The sequence below is a fragment of the Seriola aureovittata genome, chromosome 7 (genome assembly GCF_021018895.1).
Source record: "Seriola aureovittata isolate HTS-2021-v1 ecotype China chromosome 7, ASM2101889v1, whole genome shotgun sequence".
NCBI lineage: Eukaryota > Metazoa > Chordata > Actinopteri > Carangiformes > Carangidae > Seriola > Seriola aureovittata.
The window spans coordinates 7,291,940-7,313,649 of record NC_079370.1 but is presented as its reverse complement, the minus strand read 5'-3'; the positions used below and the strand labels follow the sequence as shown (position 1 = coordinate 7,313,649).

The 21,710-nt window shown below is 42.0% G+C and overlaps 1 protein-coding gene across 1 annotated transcript; it reads left to right on the top strand.

The window, feature by feature from the left end:
* Positions 1–1,033: 1,033 nt before the first annotated feature.
* ago1 (argonaute RISC component 1) lies at positions 1,034–20,870 on the top strand. The gene is made up of 19 exons (XM_056381430.1): positions 1,034–1,514; positions 5,229–5,415; positions 8,125–8,245; positions 8,847–9,028; positions 9,654–9,790; positions 10,141–10,275; positions 10,569–10,656; positions 11,741–11,888; positions 12,071–12,190; positions 12,331–12,453; positions 12,600–12,733; positions 13,054–13,238; positions 13,769–13,928; positions 14,333–14,423; positions 16,812–17,006; positions 17,140–17,274; positions 17,373–17,474; positions 17,692–17,891; positions 18,183–20,870. The coding sequence occupies exons 1-19, from the start codon at positions 1,490–1,492 to the stop codon at positions 18,289–18,291; spliced, it is 2,577 nt and encodes an 858-aa protein (XP_056237405.1). The 5' UTR covers positions 1,034–1,489; the 3' UTR covers positions 18,292–20,870.
* The last annotated feature ends 840 nt before the right edge of the window (positions 20,871–21,710 follow it).

Sequence of the window (21,710 nt, the reverse complement as noted above, 5' to 3'; positions counted from 1 at the left end):
TTGATACAGTAAATTGTGCATGTAGCTGCTGAGAAAAATTCCCTGGGGGAGCATGTTCCCCTAAATATTGACTTAAGTTGGGGCCCAAATGTTTACATTTTTGCTAGTAAAATGGTAATCTTTGGGTTTTGTACATTTGGTAAATTTGAAGACATCAGGAAATTGTGAAATTTTTCACTCTTTCTGACATTTTAAATACTATTGCATTTATTTCACAGTATCATTTTCCCCAATGAGAGTTTGTTGAATGTGATTTAACAAATAAGACCATACATGCCCTGATGAGGAGTATGAAGAGAGGTGTGGTCCAAATAACTCCAAATTTACTCTGATTAAGCTGAAGAAAGTTGTGTTAGTTTGCTGTTATGATTACATCCTAGGGGATGAATACTCTGAGTGTCGTCAGCATAACAACAGAAACAGAGGTTTTGCCTCATGTGACCTAATGGGAACATTAAGATGGTGAAAAGAATGGGACCAAGTGTATAACTCTGAGGAATGTCACAGGAGATAAAGGCAGAGGATGAGGATGAGTTGCCAGTACAGACAGGGAAGGATCTGTTGGATAAATATGAAGACTGGTTTATCAGTTATGGTTTATGTATTTATTTGAAGTACTTGAGTATTTTCTTTTCATGCCACTTCTACTCCACTATTCGCGCCATCTCAGCCAACTACAACAGTAAAATGCTGCTTACACACTGATGTATCAGTACTAATAATCTAATGATATAATACAGTATAGCAGAACAGTCACTAGGGCCATTTTTCTGCACTGAGCCTACTGTGGTAAATATCAGGGGTACCTGAGTTTTTAAATTTTTTTTCACAGTCCATTAATACTACTTATACTTAACTGAAGGATTTGAATACTTTTAACACCACTATGTCATAATCACAGATTCATAACATTGATTTTGCCCTGACACTTACCCCTATTTCACATTTGCATATCTGCAGTGCAGTTCCCCCTTCAACCTCTGGGGTGTGACAGCAAGTTCATCAACAGTTCCTTTGCACTTTTTTAATGGCAAAGAAGAAGTTTCAGATTTTTGGGGGGTGAGGGGCTGGCCTTTTTTGTTCCGCTGGAGAATCCTGCTTGAACGGTGAGCAGGAGCACAACAGACCGACAAGAAATCACAACGCCGCGGATTAATCGGCTAAATCACGGCGCCGGGAGGGAGCACACTGCCCCGCGAAGGAAGAGTGGGTGGATTTAAGACGGTATCGCCCTCCAGCTCTGCCGTTACTAGCTCCAGGGTCAACGGGCAGGCAAGCAGCTGGCAGCTATCGTCGTTAGCCTCAACTCCTCTGCGGGTCTGGGGGGTACTGGTAGGGGCAGGGGGCGGGGGTACACCGAGAAGGGAGAAGACTACACGCCGAGGGGAGGGGGCTGGAAGTCTGAGACGCTTCCAGCCTGAAGGGGCCGGCGGTTTGGCCACAGCACCCCGGACTAGCTAGCTTGTACCCGCGCGGCTAAGTGAATGGGATGGAGCCGGGACCGTCTGGCGCTGGTAGGTTTATTTTTTTACTTTAATGGTTTAACGTGGGATCAATCAGGATATCCGAGTTATGGCTGCAGACACAGACTGCAGCTGCAAAAACGAGGCAACCGTAGCCTGGCCTTAGCGTCAGGGGGATGTACAAGGAGGTTTGGTGACAACCCCGTCTGTTGCACCGCAACGTTTAGAGAGGAGAGAGTGGGAGATGGAGGGGGCTCTCTTGCAGTCTGCATGCACAACACCTTGTAGGAAACGATATTATTTATCCAGATTTATAGCTGTAGACAAGCCTTTTGGAGCGCTGACAATATCCCCAGCCATGCGCGGGGGCAGGGAGGTCGTGGGAATCTCGGTGAGGAGGGACGAGATGAAGCCCGCCTTCAAGAAGCAGCAGCAGCGGCAGCACAGCAGCAGCTGGCTGCACCCCGCACACCACACCAGCCTCCCTTTTCAGTGACAGGTTATGGCTGCTCACACTGTTCAGGTTGGCTAAATAGTGTTTAATAACTGTACCTTACATGCGCACACTAGAGTCACAAGCATAGGCCTAACATCTGCGGAGACAGATGAATTATTTATTTATGTGAAACCAAAAATAATCTTAATTGTGATATGTGCACATCTGCTGTTGGAGTTGACAGAACCTGTTTTTAGACTTGGAAAGACTGAGAAGCATGTGTACTGCATTTGTATGTCGGGTTTTTCTCTGCATGCTTCACTTTAAGATTTACAGCTAGTGCTTATCACTGCCAGTGATTAACTTTATTTGGCAGTTTTCTTGGATGACACAGAGGTCCGGAAGCAACCAATTCAAACACAAACTGACTTTATACCCAGTTCTGAAGTGCATCTACTGAGGAAACTCTTGGACTCTTGCATTCATAAAACAGCTTTGAATCTGTCTTGAACTTTTGGAGGGCAGGGTTTATATATTGAATGTTTTTGTATACACAGGTAGTGATTTGAACTCTGAATCGTTTATGGATATGTTGTAAGCCTGGTTTTGAAATGACATTGTCATCCACGATACTGAACTTTGAATTCAGTTGAATAGGCTTGTTTTTATTTTTGAAGATGGGGGAAGGGTCCCCGGGGGCCCCTCATCTCAAAGTCTGCTTTTGTATTTGAAGTGCGATGATTCAATGTGCTATTTTCCAACATTGAGCTGATTGCCATGTTTAGTTCATGTTCAACAGCCAATTATTCAAAAAGCCAACTAGTTTTGCCAAAACAATTGATGCATAATTGGCTGTTCCTTCTCATTCATGTACTGTGGTGTCCTGACATGGGACGGGGTCTCCTACTAAACTTACGCTTTTGCTCTGTATTTGTAGGATTTAAAGGGTGTTTTCATCCAGCCATCCATTAGCTTATCGCTTATCCTTTGAGGGTTGCCTGGGGGGGCTTGAGGGGTCTTTTCATTGTGATAATTTTTTTTATTTCAATTGCAATTTGTTTTTGCATTGAAGCTCAGCATTAGCTTCACGGGAGATCTGCTAATGTCAAAACTGAATTATTTACAAGCTACATCGGAACTCAGAATGTAAAAAAAGATGTAATGTCTATTTTGAAAATGTGCTGAACCGTTGTTGTACTGCAAAGCTGACCAAAGGATCCTGAAACAGGCATTCGCCAGTTGGCCGTAAATGAACCAAACTTCAATGCACAAAAAACATTCATGATCCCCCAGATGAAATGTTAAAGTAGTCATTCCCATGTGACATGTGTTTATTATGTGTTATGTCACTGTAAAGACAGTAAATGGTGAGTGTCTTCACGTTATGATGCATCACTGAAACTCTGCCTTTAAGTCTTACCGCCCGGGAAAGACTGCTATTGTCTCGTGATATGTGAGTGCTGGCTGCGCTTCTCACCATCTGCCTTCACTGGCACGGGGGTGAAGTGTGTGTCATTGTGTGTGAGTGTGCGACGATTACAACGCACTCTAGACACTCGCATATTCACACACATACATGTTTTCTTGCACATAGAGTATGTGTGGTGAACACATGCCTAGTGTCTGTATTTATTGTGTTTTGTAAGATGTGTTGTGGTGATGTGTGATTCTACACATAGATACAGCATATTTATGTGTTTTATTGCTAATGTTACTCTTCCTGCCAGTTTGGCATTTTCTGAAGGCTTAGTGAACATGTGCTTGAGTAGTGTGTTTGACCCAAGGATTTCCATAGCAGCTATTTAAAGCAGGGCTTGTCCAGTTTGGGATACCCAGGCACGTTGGCCTGATGTGGGAACATGCTCAGCACAGGACCAGAGAGGCCAAGGTCTCTTCAGCATGACCACAGTGGCACCCTGCCTCCTCCCATCTCCTCCAACAGCCCTACACACACACACAGGTCCCCTGATATCCATGACAATAATGTGTTGCCGTGGTGTCTCCATGGTGAGGCTGGGAATGTAGAGGGGGGCCCCCTGCGTTTGTGTGTATCAGTGTGTGTTCGCCGTAGCAGGGGCGCTCCCTCTGTCATACACCCGTATTTGTGTGTGTGAGTGTGAGACAGAGGAGCAGGGCAGCTGGGGTCTTTGTTGTGGTGGAGGAGGGCTGTTCTCTAGGGACCCAGAGGTTAAGGCACTGGGGCCCTCTCAGGCAGGAGTCACAGCTAGCCTCACATCCAGCACCCAGTCTAGGACCCCCTCTGTATTAGACCTCCTGACTGGCTCAGACTTGTTTTTAAGACATGACGCTATTATGAACACTGAAGTCGCTGATCAGACAGAGAAAAATCTCATAGGTATATAGAATGTTGAAAAAAATAGTTGAACATGCCATAGTATGTTCCCCGGGCGCTCTGTGATGCCCTGAACATGATTGTTTTTGTCAGATCAACAGTTCAAATCCCAAGTACAATCGATTTACAGCAGGAAAAAACAGAAAATCCTGATCCTTGATAATCTATCCTTGATATCCTTAATTATCAAAATATTTGTTGACCTGTTTGTCAGGAACCACAAAACAGAAGTTTGTGTATTAAAAGAGCAGCAGTTGAATTACCAATATCCTCAAAAATCACATTTAAGCTTCAGACTGACATGAAATAACCAGATGGAACAAAATTGTCTCTTTAAACTTTTAACCACTTTGTGTAGAATTTCCATAAATGAGTTTCTGTTAATGATATGTAAAGATGCGTTTTTCTAATGTGTTGTTTTTCTTTCCCTTGCTATCATTTCTCCTTCTGTTTTCACCCCCCTCTCTTTCTTTTCCATCCTCATTTGACCTAATCTGGTTGTTCCCCCTCCTTCACTTCATGCCTTGTCAATATTCTCCTCCATCACCCTTTATCTTACTCCCTCTGTATCAAACTTCTCTCTCCCTCTCCCTGCACCCAAATACACAATTTGCTGCTTAACTTTTTCCTTCACATTGTTTTTCTTCTTTCCTATCACTCCCCTCCCTCTTCTTTCCGTTACTACCATTTGCTCTTGCGTCCACCTGTCATGTCCTCATGGCCCCTGCCTACGCTTCCTTCCTTCCTGGCTTTTGGCCACATTTCTTGTCCTCTTTGCCCTGCCTCTGCTGTTCACAACCACTTCCTTTGCCACCTCCTTACTTAACTGGCCATGCCTGTCCTCCGCTTTGACTTGTTCATTTTCTGTACTTGCTGTTGCTCTGTTCACACCCACTTTCCTCACCGTCATTGCTCCGAACCTCTTCCCCTCTGTTACCTGTCCTTGTCGATGGCTCGCTATCCCCTCTCTGTGCAGTGCCCATGGGGGTCTTCCCCCCACCCCTGCAGCAGGTGTTCCATGCCCCCCGCCGGCCAGGCATGGGTACCGTGGGCAAGCCCATCAAGCTGCTGGCCAACTATTTTGAGGTGGAGATCCCAAAGATGGACGTCTACCACTATGAGGTGGACATTAAGCCCGACAAGTGCCCACGACGAGTCAACAGGTAACGGCACATCCCAGTCATGGTATTTCCTGTATTTTCTGTGATGTCCTGCATTAAACTGAAAGATCAGTACTTGTCAGTTGTCATTTGTCATGAGTGGTTATTAACTTGTGGCAACAAAGCATGCATTTGAAGAAGTCAACAAGAGGCTGAAATGTCTGCTGTGTTTGAAATTGGATAATGAAACAGCCAACAGCCACTTGTAATCACTGTGTTGTCAGTCTTTCACAAGGCAGCCGTACCAGCTGCTTTCAACATGAACAAATCAATTGTAATTCTTTGTAATAGCTATTTATTTATTTTTACAGGTTGATTACCATATTTTATGTGGGGGAAATAATGAAAAGACTGTTGCAGCCAAAGCAAAGCTCTCCAGCACTCAAGCATGCTTTACCTAGACTGGTCTCAGTCATTTATGAAGGAGAACAAATATTGAATAGGGGTGCAGTATCAGTGGATATTCAATCATAAATTGCTCGAATCAGAGGAAAATAACCTGAACCTTGTGACCTACTTCAGCTATTTAAGCCAGTGAAACTTATTTTCCAAGCTTTATATTGTGTTATGTACTGTGCTTATTATGGAATGTTTATCTTCTGTGAAAAGGGCCTTGAAGGGCAAAAAACCAATGTGAAAGAAGCCCAAGTATCTGTGCAGAATCAGGCAAAAATTAAACACCAAGTATGCATGGGTTTCAGATCATATTGAGCAGCAGGAAGCCTTCTCTTCCTGCAGTAGCTGTGCCCAAGTGACAGGACAGATGGTGGAGTCACAAGTGAATCTGACTTAACTGACCCTTTCATCTCTGCTGGTGTTTACGCTGCGGAGTGTGCCTGAAGAAGCACTTGTATGCGTGGCCTAATCGTTTGCTGTCTGATGTAGGTTCAGTCAAAATGGTAGTTTCACAATCTATATGAAAAGGGTTCTGAAGATGTTATTGGATAGCAATAACATACTGTAAGTGGCTTTCCAATCGATGTTGGGATATGATGCAAGAGCAAGCGAGGCATGTTGCAGTTTACAAAAATTAGGATGGAACAGATTTATTGCAAACGAAATTCAAAATTCTATTTACTGTGAAAAGGGGATCTTTTTTTTTTTAGTTTGTTTAACTGTTCAGGTTAACATGAATTGCTATGTTAGTTGCTACATGCTCGTAAGCTTCAGTATTAGCTGTTTTTTCATGAAACTAATAAATAGTTCCATCCATTTTTTTTTTCAGCTGTAACAAATAAAAAAAAACAAAAAAGAGCTGCCATGTTCATGATTTGTCACATTTATTACTTTAATCCAGGCAATAAACAGTACATAAACATAAATTACGAAATTCAGGAGGGAATTGTGCTGTATGCTGTGCTGACCTCCGACTCTCCGGAGAGTCAATTCCTCTACAAAAAAAAAGAGACTGTCTTGCCTTTGAGGCAAAAGGGCAAGACGCCACAAAATACGTGTTTCATCATGTTTGATTCAGGAGAATTCATCCTTTCATGAAGGAATGATTGTCATTTTGCCTTTTACTCAGTTTTCTCTGCTCTTGATTCCAGATTGAAATTGTAGTGTCACGCTTGTGACTGTGAGGTGGTTTTCAATGAGATATGATTGGCTATCATGTCCCACCATTGCCTTGTGTGTGGTGTTATGTTATCAGGGGCAGGCTAGGAGCTGGAATATGATATATATAGGCTAACTTTGTTTTTGTCAATGTCTTGACACTAACCCAATCCTCAAGTTTACTGTCCCAGTGTGCCTTACTGATGGCCTCAGGCTATTGGATAATCGTTCATAATCATTTAAGATGGAGAAAAATAGCATGGAAAATGGAGAGTATCTGTCCTTTAATCTTGTAAACCTTTATAGACATTTAGCACAAAGTTACATTTGTGAGAATGGCATCTGGATGTTTGAAGCCAGATGTTCATATAAGAACATGGTGTGGCCGTTACTGTTGACCATATCATTTAGACTTGTGCAGCTTTAATCAATTAAATGCGTAATCTGTTTTTGCATGTTTCTTGAAGAGAAATTTATAGCTCATCTCAAAAAGAAACAACTTGACATAATTTATTTCTGTCAACTAAAACAGCCTTGACTCTGTACTTGTGTCCTTGTGTAACCTTCTGTTTTTGATTAAATAAACAATCTTTTGTTGAAATCCTTGAAGATCTCAGCAGTGGTTGTCGAGAGAGTCCTCCAGGAGAGTCCTTGAGCCCTACTGTCTCCCTCATTATCAAGGTTGTGAACAGCAAAAGGAACAAATGAAGCAAATCATTACTCTCCTATTTTTAATTAAACTCAGAAAACTTAAAATTCTAAAGAAGAACCACTGAAAATCTAACATTCAGAGAGGGTCTTCGAGCTTCAGTCTCTTCTGGCTTTAATGTTTGAGACAAAGCGTCCAAGAAGGCATGCAGAGGTCAAGCCCTTTGACCTTTCCTTTTTCAGAGTGACTCTTCATCCCCCCACACTTATATGAAGGCCAAGGCACTGTGCATTGAAAGGTGGTGGCCCCACGCCCACACCCTCTCTCTTTTTGTCCTTGCCTTCCCCTCCGTGACCATGAGATATTGCACCCACCAGCTGTATCCCGCTCGATCAATATTCCGTCATCTTGCAAACTGCCCCCCCCCCCCCGAACACAATAAGGGCATCTTGATCAGGCGATGGGTTTAATTGACAGAGTGTTATGTTTTTATGTGTCGCTTCCTACAGGGAGGTGGTGGAGTACATGGTGCAACACTTCAAGCCCCAGCTCTTTGGTGACAGGAAACCAGTGTATGATGGCAAGAAGAACATCTACACGGTGCTAGCACTTCCTATTGGGAGTGAGAAGGTAAATGTTTGCGGTGGCTTTGTTTTACACTGTTACACCACACCCTAATCCTCTGCTAATTTCTCCTCAGCGTTCAATAAGATGTATTATTAATTAAAGAGTTTCTCTAGCGGAGGAGGGGTCATTTCAACCACACTGAATAGCATGTTTTTAATTTCCTGTAGAGCCCATATGTCTATCCCCATATAAAAAATAATTACAAACACCTACTGTTTTAAGGAAGCACTCTCGCTGTCTGGTTAGACACTAATAGTTTTAAGTTATGTATATCTGTCCAGAAAATATAAGGCTGCAGTCAGTTAGCTTAGCATAAATACTGGAAACGGGGAAACAGCTTGCTTGGCTCTGTCCAGAAGAGTCCCTGAGACAGGCTAGCTGTTGCCCTGTTTCTGTTTCTTTTTTATGCTAAGCTAAGCTAACGGGGTTCCAGGTGTAGCTTCATATTTACAGACTTGAGGCTGGTAGTGATTTTCTCATCCAACAGGAAAATGAATCAGTAGCCCCTTTTTATAGCCAGGTCAAGGCAGGAATGTTGTGTCTTTATTTCGCCTAAGTCTTGTTCTTTACCTCTTCTCTCTGTTTCTGTCCTCTATCACTCCAGGTGGATTTTGAGGTAACCATCCCAGGCGAGGGTAAGGACAGAATCTTCAAGGTGTCTATCCGTTGGCTGGCCAAGGTTTCATGGCGCCTGCTGCAGGAGACTCTGGTCAGCGGCCGCCTGCAGGTCCCCCTCGACTCGGTTCAAGCCCTGGACGTGGCCATGCGCCACCTGGCCTCTATGAGGTACACCGCAGGAACCCTTTCTCTCTTAGTTACACCGGCACAGACACAAACACACACAGAAGGACTCTTACTCAAAAAGAGTTATATGCATGCCTGTCTTAAAAGCAGATTGGAAAATCATGTTTTTGCAGGTTATTTCTGCTGACATCTTAACCATGCAGCCAAGCAAGGTTAACTTGATTCTTCCATTCGCTTGCATCAGACCATCATAGCTCCAGGCGTCAGAGTCACTAAACAAAAGATGCTTGTTAGCTGAGACGTGTGTGAAAGTGTCCACTGAACAATGCTGAGCGGTGGAATAATGATAACTGGCTTGAGGACTTGACCTGAAAATGGTCAAAAAGGAAGTCCTCAAGCCACAAAAGTAATTTCAAAGATAATGTTTCCTCTTTTTTGTCCCTTTCTGAAAAAGACTTTTGTGGTTAATAGAGAACTGTTCCTTTGTCCAATATTGACCAATATCAGTGTTTTTGCACGGAGGTTTACTAATGGTTATTATGAACGGACTTATTCTGAAACCTCTTACATGACACATGAGCTCACACTGAAGTTATACTCTGAATTCAGTCAAGTCATTCTGAACGTTCATGATTTTCATTTTCGCAACCCCATCTCCTCTGATTAGGTACACTCCAGTGGGCCGTTCATTTTTCTCCCCACCTGAAGGATACTACCACCCACTGGGTGGGGGGAGGGAAGTCTGGTTTGGCTTCCACCAGTCTGTGCGCCCCGCCATGTGGAAGATGATGCTTAACATTGATGGTGAGTCACTGGAGACGAGCTCACCAGAGTGTGTAGTCAGTAGGTGATCTCAGTGTGCTTTTCCTGACATTGCATGACTGGGCCGAAACAATGGGACAGAAATTATGAAAAGTAAAATGTAATCTGGGACCAAAGATGATGTGTGAAGTGAAACATCTGTTTTGATTTATATTTATGATCTCATACACATAGGCTGCTTTCTATTGGCTGCTTGTAACATTAATTTGGCGCTGATGAATGCCTTACATTTTTAGGTGAATACTGACTAAAGGTTTGGACATCCACGCACCTTATGTTGAGTTCATCCTCTGACTTTTCTGGACCTGTTGCTGCTCTCTGTCTCCCTCTAGTGTCTGCCACGGCCTTCTACAAAGCCCAGCCTGTAATTGAGTTCATGTGTGAGGTTTTGGACATCCGCAACATCGACGAGCAGCCCAAGACTCTCACCGACTCACAAAGGGTCCGCTTCACAAAGGAGATTAAAGGTGGGCTACTGGACAGTGTGAAAGTCGCAGGCTGACATCACGATGAGCCCAAATAAAGAAATTATTTTTCACCTGCATGCCCCCATCCAAAGCATATTTGCTCATTTTACACTTGGCAAATGCATTGCAGAACTGTTTCATATAGATTATACGTTCAGACACTGTACATTTCTAATTCCCTTTTAACTTTGTGATTCTGGTGCTTTGTTATTTCACGAGAAGCTCTTTCAAGTGATCTTGTCTTTCTGTGTCATTGTGCGTTAATTTGTGTGTAACCCGTTTGTTGTCGGCAGGTTTGAAGGTGGAGGTGACCCACTGTGGCCAAATGAAGAGAAAGTATCGCGTATGCAATGTCACCAGACGTCCTGCCAGCCACCAGACGTAAGCACAGACACCGTTAAATCAAATTATATTACATTAATTTGACAGCACTTGATATACAAATATATCAACCACATGCATAACTGCTATGTACATTAGATCAAGTATATCTACTGGTTATCTTAATGCTTACATCTACATTATAAGGATAGTAGGAAGGATTATAAGGATACCCCCAAATTATCTGTATATGTTTTCATAGTCTACGTAAATGTATAAATAACTCAGAAACCTGCAAACCCGCATGTTATCACCCAATGGTTAATGTGCCAAGTTTGTTAGGAAATGGTTTCCTCATCCAGTAAATATGGAGCAGCATTAGCATTCATTTGCAGTTTTGTTTGTGTCCACCTGATGGGTTCCATATCTTAAGCCTAAGCTGCTAAATGCTCCACTATTTCCACTAGCCAGTCACGTAATTCTGTCTGTATGCTGTTTGCTTTATCAGAGCTTTTGGCTGAAAACAGCTGCTGGCTGCAGCTGGAAACAGGGTTGATGTGGACAGCGAGAGTGAATCAAAACAGTGAATTTGTGTGGCGGAAAAGCCAAAACATTGATCGATAAAGACACTGAAACGCTCCATAGAGCCAAGGAAAGCTGCAGAGCTGGGTGATAATTCTCTGTGGGGTGATCACCTTGAGCTGATCCTCTCACATATATGTTGACATTTGATCCTTGTTCATATCAAAATACTGATTATAGCAGCTTTAATGTGTACGTCAACACCTTTTCATCAGTATTTAATCCAAAACGATTCACGTTTAGAGCTAAAATGATTGTTTTGGAAGTTGTTTGACAGATGAGAAGTTTGGACTAAACAGGCAATTTTAATACATTACAGTGGAGTCTGATAATGTGTGTACATTTCCTTACTTTTTACATTTTGTTAATCAAATGATTAATTAAATAATTAAAAATATTTTTTTGACAATGGACTGTTGGGCACAATCTTCAATAAAACCCTTGCTGAACCTGTAAGTCGGGAGTCTGAAGACATGTGTCACTCAAAAGCTTTTGTAAACCACTACCAGAACATATGGTCATTCATTTTTCTCAACCTTTTTTTTTTTGTTGTTGTTGCCAGGTTTCCCCTCCAGCTCGAAAGTGGGCAGACAGTAGAATGTACAGTGGCCCAGTACTTCAAGCAGAAGTACAACCTGCAGCTAAAATACCCCCACCTGCCCTGTCTACAGGTGGGCCAGGAGCAGAAGCACACCTACCTGCCCCTGGAGGTGAGAAATGGACCTGTGATACAATAACTGCGGTCATCATTTAAACATTTAACCAACCCGAAAGTCATCATCTGTGATTGGGATTATTTGTTCAACACCGTGAACGCTGTCTTTAAAATTATTTCGGGCATTTTAAGGAACTAACGTTTACACCCTCACGAATTTGAATTTACTTGTTCCAGGTGTGTAACATTGTAGCAGGTCAACGATGCATCAAGAAACTGACAGATAATCAGACCTCCACTATGATCAAAGCCACAGCTCGTTCTGCACCTGACAGACAAGAGGAGATCAGCAGGCTGGTGAGTTGTAGAGAGAACTGGTGGGGGGAGGCCTCACAACTAATGTAGTAACACTGTATAGAAAATGTACTTCTCAGTGATTTTATAGCGTGTAAGTAACAAAGCCAGTGAGATATGATGGTGATCTTCTCTCGCCACAGATGAAGAACGCTAACTTCAACCTGGACCCGTACATCCAGGAGTTTGGGATCAAAGTGAAAGATGACATGGCTGAGGTGACGGGCAGAGTGCTCCCGGCCCCTATCCTGCAGTATGGAGGACGGGTAAAGAAAAATTATTCATTTATCAGCTCAAAGAAATCAGCTTTTGAGTTAAAAGAAATTAATTAAAATTGTAGTGTGCACCATTTAGTTGTAGATGTGACCTGATTTGGTTTAATCTTTCTCTCCTCTGGTCCTCTCACGCACAGAATCGTGCCATTGCTACCCCCAACCAGGGAGTGTGGGACATGAGAGGGAAGCAGTTTTATAATGGCATCGAGATCAAAGTGTGGGCGATTGCCTGCTTTGCCCCCCAGAAACAGTGCAGAGAAGAGGTGCTCAAGTAAGGACTAATGAGTGGGAGCAGTGGGAATTCATTTTTTGAAGCAGGATTAAATAATTTTCTCGATTAACATGTTTGGATGTCTTACATTTGATTATAGTAAGTCATTAGATCCTCTTTTAATTTAGCTTCTTTCACAGGAGAAAAAATGTTCACCCTTAATGCTGTATATTAAGCATCTTGAAGAAAGTAATTTCTGTCCTCACAAAGTACATTTCTTTTTAAAAACACTTCTGAAGACTTTGGGGCAGAGACGTAACATCATGGTACATGATCACACCTTGCTGAATCTTGCCCCAACTGCTCTGGTTTCCTCTCAGGAACTTCACAGACCAGCTGCGTAAGATCTCTAAGGATGCTGGGATGCCAATTCAGGGCCAGCCATGCTTCTGTAAATACGCCCAGGGAGCGGACAGTGTCGAGCCCATGTTCAGACACCTGAAGAACACCTACTCTGGACTTCAGCTCATCATCGTCATCCTGCCAGGAAAAACTCCTGTCTATGGTATGTTATTGTATGACTTTATTGTTGTTTGCATGTACAGCATATATGAATGTGTCACCGGCACGCCACAGTACAGTTGTGATACACATTGTGTTAGTGTATCATCGCAGGTTGTAGCTGTATGCAGCGCTACTGCTTAAGACAAATTTCCCTATGGGACAATAAAGTGTAATGTAGTTATCTCATCTTATTAGATACACACTCTGTCTGTTGTCTAATAATGTAGTTATCTCATCTTATTAGATACACACTCTGTCTGTTGTCTAATAATGTAGTTATCTCATCTTATTAGATACACACTCTGTCTGTTGTCTAATAATGTAGTTATCTCATTTTATTAGATACACACTCTGTCTTTTGTCATTTCACACAGACAAATAATGAAGTAATTAAAAAAGAAAGTGTCTAAAATAGTCATCAAACCACAGAACCATCTAAAAGACATACTGTGCTGTCAAAGCAAACACATCAGGAAGCTGAACTTGACAAAACGCGTCTTCATATCCCATTTCCGAACTGTGCCTTTTTAGCGGAGGTAAAGCGTGTGGGAGACACCCTCTTGGGCATGGCCACACAGTGTGTTCAGGTGAAGAACGTGGTGAAGACGTCACCTCAGACCCTCTCCAACCTCTGCCTCAAGATCAACGTGAAGCTGGGAGGCATCAACAACATCCTGGTGCCCCACCAACGGTGAGCTTCTGGTTGGCTGCTCTTGAATGAATAGCACCCATTTATGGCAGGAGAACAACAGAAGCAACTTTTCCATATATGTTCCTGTTAGACAAAAAAATTATACCATTCACACTGAAAACAAAGTTATTATATTTATAAGCTAGGGATTTTCAGTCAGTGAGAAGTGGCTTAAGTAAATTTTGTATTTTTCTTTTGGTTTTGGTCAACACCAAACAGCTACACTTTACAATTTAAGTCAAAGCCCACAAAGTGAAACTGGATGAACTAAATTGACCCATCTCAGCATTTGAGCCTGTGATGATGACATATCCATGTTGATAATATATCCTCAAAAGCAACCCCACGCTGTCTTTATGAGCAAGTGTAAATTGCATCTCTTCCTCCTCCATTCGCACTCTCAGGTCAGCAGTGTTTCAGCAGCCGGTTATCTTCCTGGGAGCAGATGTCACGCACCCCCCTGCTGGAGATGGCAAGAAGCCCTCCATCACTGCTGTAAGTCTCAGAAATAACGCCTTCATTAAGCCACACTAGTTGACCTTGGACACGATCTCAGGAAGAGGAAGAGAACAAACTTTGGTGTGTCACACAAACTTGTCAAATCTGGGCGTGCACGTTCAGCCCTCGGTCGGGGGCGGCAGTGGGCGGTGAAGTGCTTTTGGCTCTGGTCACACAATTGAAAGGAATTTTCTCATCACTCCTTCCTACTTAAAGACTAAATGATTACTTGAGTAATCAAAAGAAAATGCAGGTCATTTGATAATGGAAATAACTGTTAGTTGAAACAATAGATTGTGTGATCGGCTGTAGAAAGACAAGAAATTTCTATCTATCTATCTATCTATCTATCTATCTATCTATCTATCTATCTATCTATCTATCTATCTATCTATCTATCTGTTTATCGGGTTCTGAAGAAATGTTTGAAAGACTGGGTTTTAGTTTGCTGTTTATCAACATCTTTGTCAGTTACTGGATTTGGTCTAAGTGAGCTTTTAAAAATAATGTTATGTTTTAGTACAACTCTAAATTTGGCACCAAGATATTTACGAGAAGATAATACTTTATTTTCTAGTCCAAGAGAAACATTTATCTTCAGCTTCTATACAGTCAATTTTTTAACAACAACATCAGCTCAAGGCATTTGGCTGCCACTTTGTGTAGATAAACCAACAAGTCAAAGTAATGCATTTATATGCTTCATAGAATTCATCAGTATGAATGTCATGCAGGTTCTATCCTCTGCTTCTGTTGGACACAGCAACACCGAATACAGCCGTTCTGTGTCCGCTGTGACACACACAAATAGCTACAACATGATGAAAACCTACAGAACATCTGGTGAATACTTGCCTTTAAGGTCAATGGATGGTTGCCAACAGAGGGATTTGAACCTCGGTCTCTCTTTTTCAATCCACTTCAAAGCTGTAAAAACTTTTTTGTATCTATTTTTAAGGACATAGTTTTGTAAAGTGAAGTGAAGTCATATTGTAGTGTGGCTTCTCTGATTGCAGCCCAGATGCTAAGATGGGGGGGGGGGGGGGGGGGGCACTCCTTTTTATAGGCAAATCAGAAAACATCAAGGGCATGTAAATAATGCAAATGACCTCAGGATGTCAGAGAAAAACAAACGCACATGGTTGAGGTTGCTTGGTGACAGTGGCACTGGGTGGCCATGACGCACAGCAGCGGTGGTAAGAAAAGAATCCCACAGCCATAAATAATATGTTGGAGACAGAAGAGCTTCAACATCTTTAATCTCTAATAACGTTCAGCTCATATATAAACATCATCAATATTATCCACTATTATTTTGACTGTTAACATGAACATACAATAGAAATAAATAGGTGAATACTATTATGTTTTTGGACTGAGAAGCATTCATCACCTTCGGCTCTGGTAACTTGGGATGGGCAGTGGTAATTAATTTTGATTTTAATTGAAACCATCATTAGTTGTAGCCCTAATTTACAGCTTTATCAAGTATTGTGTACTCTCAGGCTGTTAATAACACTTACCAAGCAAGTTAGCCTGTAGAGCTGTAGAAGTGTTTTTGCTGATCGGAACATTTCAAAACACCAACTTACTCCTTTTCTGAGGCATCAAATTAGAGGTAAATGCCAAAGGGCACTCTACTTTGAAAGTCAAATTCGTAAGAAACGTCTGTAGATAATTTGACTTTTGTTTAAACTCGAATACACAGTAAATGAGTCTGAACAAAGAAAAAAGTATCGAACGACTAGTTAGTGAGCTCATCACTGACTCACTGTTCAAAAAGGAAATGACGTCAACCCTCGTCTGCCCTTGACCTCAGCTCAGCTGTGGTTGGCTGCATTGTTGCCTAGAAATCATGACAAACGCTTGAGTCACCGAGAGAGAGAGAGAGAGAGAGAGAGAGGGCGGAAAAAGGGCAAAGGAGAGTGGGTTTGCCTTGATCCTCCGGACTGGGGAGGAAACCTGTCGTGCAGTGGAAGGATTTGAGGGAGGAAAAATGAAAGGTTCACGTTGAGCCTCTCACACTTCCCAATCGCAGCCTCCAGGGGATGCCAGCATACAAAAGTACATTGGGACAAACGACTGGCAACTGTAACGGGACAATGAGACAGTGGCAGCATGAATACTATTAATAGACACTTTTATATTTTTTTCTCTGCAGCATATTTTGTTGTTTCTAATGCTTCTTTTTTTTTTATTATGTTTTAATTTGTGTGACAGTGGCTAGTTAGTCCACTAACATGATTTTTTTTTTGTTTCTCCATCATACATTTGACAGATGCCTTTATGCAAACCACTTTTTTTTTTTTTTGCCTATGTGTTACCAGTGTGACTTAAATCAATAACGCTGACAGTGCCACGTTCAACTCTATCCCTCTCTCTCAGGTGGTAGGCAGTATGGATGCTCATCCCAGCAGATACTGTGCCACAGTGCGAGTCCAGAGACCCAGGCAGGAGATCATTGAAGATTTGTCTTACATGGTGCGTGAGCTGCTTATTCAGTTCTACAAGTCGACTCGCTTCAAGCCCACCAGAATCATTTTCTACAGAGATGGCGTTCCTGAGGGACAGTTGCCGCAGGTAAGGGTTTGATATACTAGATGCCATTAGATTTCTGATTATTTTATTTGCATAATAATGGTAGCAAAGTGCATTTTTCTATAAAATTAACAATATAAGCTTAAGTGCTGATAAAGAATACTCTTGTGTGTAGATTCTCCATTACGAGCTCCTGGCCATCAGAGACGCATGCATCAAGCTGGAGAAAGACTATCAGCCTGGCATCACCTACATTGTGGTGCAGAAACGCCACCACACACGCCTCTTCTGTGCTGACAAGTCTGAAAGAGTGAGATTTTTATTATCTAACACAATTTGTGCTCATTTCAGAAGACATGCCTGTTTTCATATGTTTAATAACCATCACCTTGTGTCTTCTCTTGATAGATTGGGAAGAGTGGGAATATTCCTGCAGGGACTACAGTGGACACCAGCATCACTCATCCCTTTGAGTTTGACTTCTACCTGTGCAGCCATGCAGGCATACAGGTAACAAAATGCTCTTGTGCTCTTCAAATTGAACCAAATTTATTTATAAATCACATTTAAAAACAGCAAACAGCTGACCAAAGTGCTATACAACAAACTCTTGGGTAATTAAGTTTTTAAATTCCCTGAATGCCCTAGACTCCAATCCCACATATGGTTGTTTAGTTTTTAGCGCATATTTTTCATCTAATTTTCATTGCCTTCTCTCTGCCTCTAGGGTACCAGCCGGCCGTCTCATTACTACGTCCTTTGGGACGACAATCGTTTCACGGCTGATGAGTTACAGATTCTAACCTACCAGTTGTGCCACACTTACGTGCGTTGTACCCGCTCAGTCTCCATCCCTGCTCCAGCCTACTATGCTCGTCTTGTGGCCTTCCGTGCCCGCTATCATCTGGTGGACAAAGAACATGACAGGTTGGCGTGGTTATTAAAGAAACAACATAGGGTTTATGAAACTTTGACAGCCGGTGACCTCATTTTTGGTTCCCAAAAATTCTTACAACCCACAAAAATTGGAGAGTTTTCATGTTACAATGTGAATATTTAATATTTGATATGCAACACTTTCTGCCTGAGAAAATGACTCCATGTGGTGTTTGAACCCCAACTTTGAGAGACAGTGCGATTGGTTACTTTATTCCAATAATCACATATGAAGCGTCACTAATCTTTGTTCTCCATCTTCTCTCCCTGTCATGTCTGCAGTGGAGAGGGGAGCCACGTGTCTGGTCAGAGTAACGGTCGGGACCCACAGGCGCTGGCTAAGGCTGTTCAGATTCACCACGACACCCTGAGGACCATGTACTTCGCCTGAGCTACACAAACCATCACCACCATTGACCCCTCCCACCTCATTTCTACCTGAGTGGGCAGACGGCCCACCACCACCACCTCATCCCCATCCCTTATTCCCAATGACTGCCCACTACACATACTCCACAGACCTGCCAGTCAATCACCCAAATCCAAGAAACATAAGGCCCTTCACCTGTAAAACACAGGCAGACTCTACAGCCTCATGCACTCAAAAGGTTATGAATATTATTATTGTCATTTTTGTTGTTTTTACTTTACCAGGACTATTGCTCTTTTTATGTTGGATTTTTAAAACGTGGGTATTATTATGTAATTGTATTGTACGCTACCTTCACACTCCTATGTATGTAAGTATGCAATATGGATGGGAGGAAAATAGGCGATAAAAAGAAAAAAATCCTGAAAACTTTTTTAACTGCCACCACGATGCTGCCTCTTTACCCATCCGAGCGCCGGATGCCAGTGTTCCAAGCCCCTTAGTATGGGGATCCTCCAGAGGGGTGGTACTGGGCACGCACACTTACATGTATCATTTTAACGTTGTCATGAACTACATTCATGTTTTTAATGTTTTTTGAATAATGTTATTTTTTTAAAACAGCCTTGAGGAGTCTGAGGTATGGTACATTAGCACTTAGTGTTAGCATGTAGGTGCCACCAGTCCTGCACATAAGAGTTTGTTAGTACATGTGAGGCTAGCCCTCTGGTCTTTATATTAGCAGAGACAGAAAGAGCAGGTGTAGCATATCGTAGATACAGGAGAGAAATCCTGCCGCACTGTCTGTGCTGGTTAGCCAGTCCCTTAGAGATTTAGCCTATAGAGGCAAGCTTAGCATAACAATAGAGGGACCATTTGCATAGAGTGTATCAAATATACTTGCACCCCATGCACCTAAACCAGCATTATTAACCAGCCAAAAGTGATGCCAACCAATGGAAAAGGGGCACTTAAACAGGAAGATAATCTTTTATTTCTGTATGCATTGCTCTTTTAGGATATATGAGGCACTTTTTTTTATTTACTTATTGATTTATTTTACTTCGAAATGGTGAGACTTGTCTGTCCTGAGGCTTGACACACAGACTGCTTTTGAAGTTTTCACAACCGACACTCCCATAGCTTTCAGAACAAAGAGGTAACTAAGGCAATAGGCAAGGTCAACACTCCTCTGTAGATTTGAATACAGGCAAATACAAAGTCTGTGATCACTTAAGTGCTGCAAAGCTGAACTCACATTCAGCAATTGACCTTGTTCCATTCATTCTGCACATTCCAACATGTATCGGTGGAGATGATGCCAACGTCCACCCATGCGCTTCTTTCCGTACCTGTACACACCATTCTGCACCTGTCACACAAAGCTCTTCCCTCTGCAGCCATTTACAACTCATAGCCTGAATAGCAGAAGCACACACAACTCTGCCCTCTCAGTCTCTTTCGAAGCATGTAGAGACTTACCTCTTCAAATGCACTTGTCCCCTTATTTCCTTCTAAACCAAACTGTCCCCTTCTCCATTATCACCCTCTGTCCTTGCTGTCTGTTTTCACTTTTAACCTGCAGCATCCCCTGCCCCAGTCCCCTAGCTTGTGTTAGCCAATCCCCATTGGTGCTCTGTGTGCATGGGCGGCACAGATAGGGGATTGTTACAATGGACAGGGTGGGCTACTATTACTACTACTTAATATGCCCTGCCTTTACATCTAGTCACTTTCTGGATTAATGAAAAAAATGCATGTAATTATTTTAACGACTGGATATTCTGAGCCACCTTATTTTGGTTTTCGTAGAGGTAGGAGCCAAGCGCTCACCACTGCCTGTCAGTCGTTTTGCCTCGATTGTGTAATGGTTATAAAGACTGCTTTTTCCTTTTGTCATTATTATGAATATTGTGACTGGTGTCAGAGTGTATCCTCAAGAGGGCACTGTGGAGATGGTCTCAAAATTCCACCTCAGTTGCCGTTTAAGCGCCTCAAATCTTGTCTGATGGTCAGAGCCCCTTTGAGATGAAAGGGATCAAAAGATAAGAGATCAGATGAGTTTGATTTTTAAATCATGTTTATGAACTTGCATAATCAAAATGCCTTTGTACACCGTTTTACTGATCCTTCATTGTGTCCAAGGTGATTTGTATATATAAATATATAATATTAACCTGTTATGTATTTTGGCTCACCAGTTGCCGGGCCTTTCACAGTTGGGGCCAGTATTCTACCCCTCATTCTGTGCTAAAAAAAAAAAAAAAAAATCAGTATGGGGGCATTTCCCAGCACCACTGAAACCAGATGCAGTTCTTCACTCACTGAAGCCACAAAGCACCTTGCAAAGGGGGGAGACGAAATGGCAGTCACCCTGGAAATGCATCATGTGGACATCGGAGAGTCCACTCCTCTCCACACAGCCTCACTGTCTGACTAAGCAATATTGAAGCCACTGATCAAGACCAGTCCTTGTCATAGCACTTCCCAGTAGATTTGAATGAAAGGACGAAGCATATTATTTTGGCTCTGTATGTGATAGTATGGGAACTCTGTTGGGGAGGGTTATTTTTTAAAGAAAATAAAATTGTTTTTTATTACTCCTGTTTTTGTTTTTTAATTCCTTATTACTTGAGCTTATTCACTTGTTCACCTTCACCTATGGACCCCCACTACATATGTCCGTTTCATTATTTCAGGCTCTCCAGCTCCTGCTTCCATCAGAACTCCAGAGCTGAAATGATTAGTTGACTGACAGAAAATTAATGGAGAGCGGTAGCAATAAAGGTAAAGGTAATAAAAGTAGCAATTTTGATGATAGATTATAATTATTTTAGTCATTTTTTAAAAGCAAAAACACCAAATTTAACTGGTACCAGCTTCTCAAATGTGGATATTTTCTAGTTTTTGTAGGTTTCTCTGAAATTAAACTCAACATCTTTATGGTTTTTGACTGTTGCTCAGACAAAGAAAAGATAATGGGCATTTTTCTCTCTATTCTGACATTTTATAGACTAATCAAATATAAATAATGGTTGGATGTTCTGATTAAAATAATTGGGGTTTGCAACCCTAAAGTACTTCTATGACGGAATAATACTACTTTGCCTAAAGTTTTCTCTTAATTAAAATACAGAAAAAAGGAAGCAGTTTGTTAAAACTTTACAACAAATGAACTCTGTATAAAATAATACAAATTAGCTAGACTAGATTTTGACACAGTCCCTCTACAAGATATGGCCGCATGTAGTACAAATTTGTAGCACAAATTTGCGATTAATTATTATTTAGACAGTAATGACATGGAGTAAACTTGTTGCTTTTGGGGCCCCTTAGGAATGGGGGCCCCTGGGCAGTCTCCCACTTTGCCAAGTATATAGTCCAGCAATTCTTTACTTGGATTTTAGTTTAATCTACACTCTCCAAAAACTAATACTGAA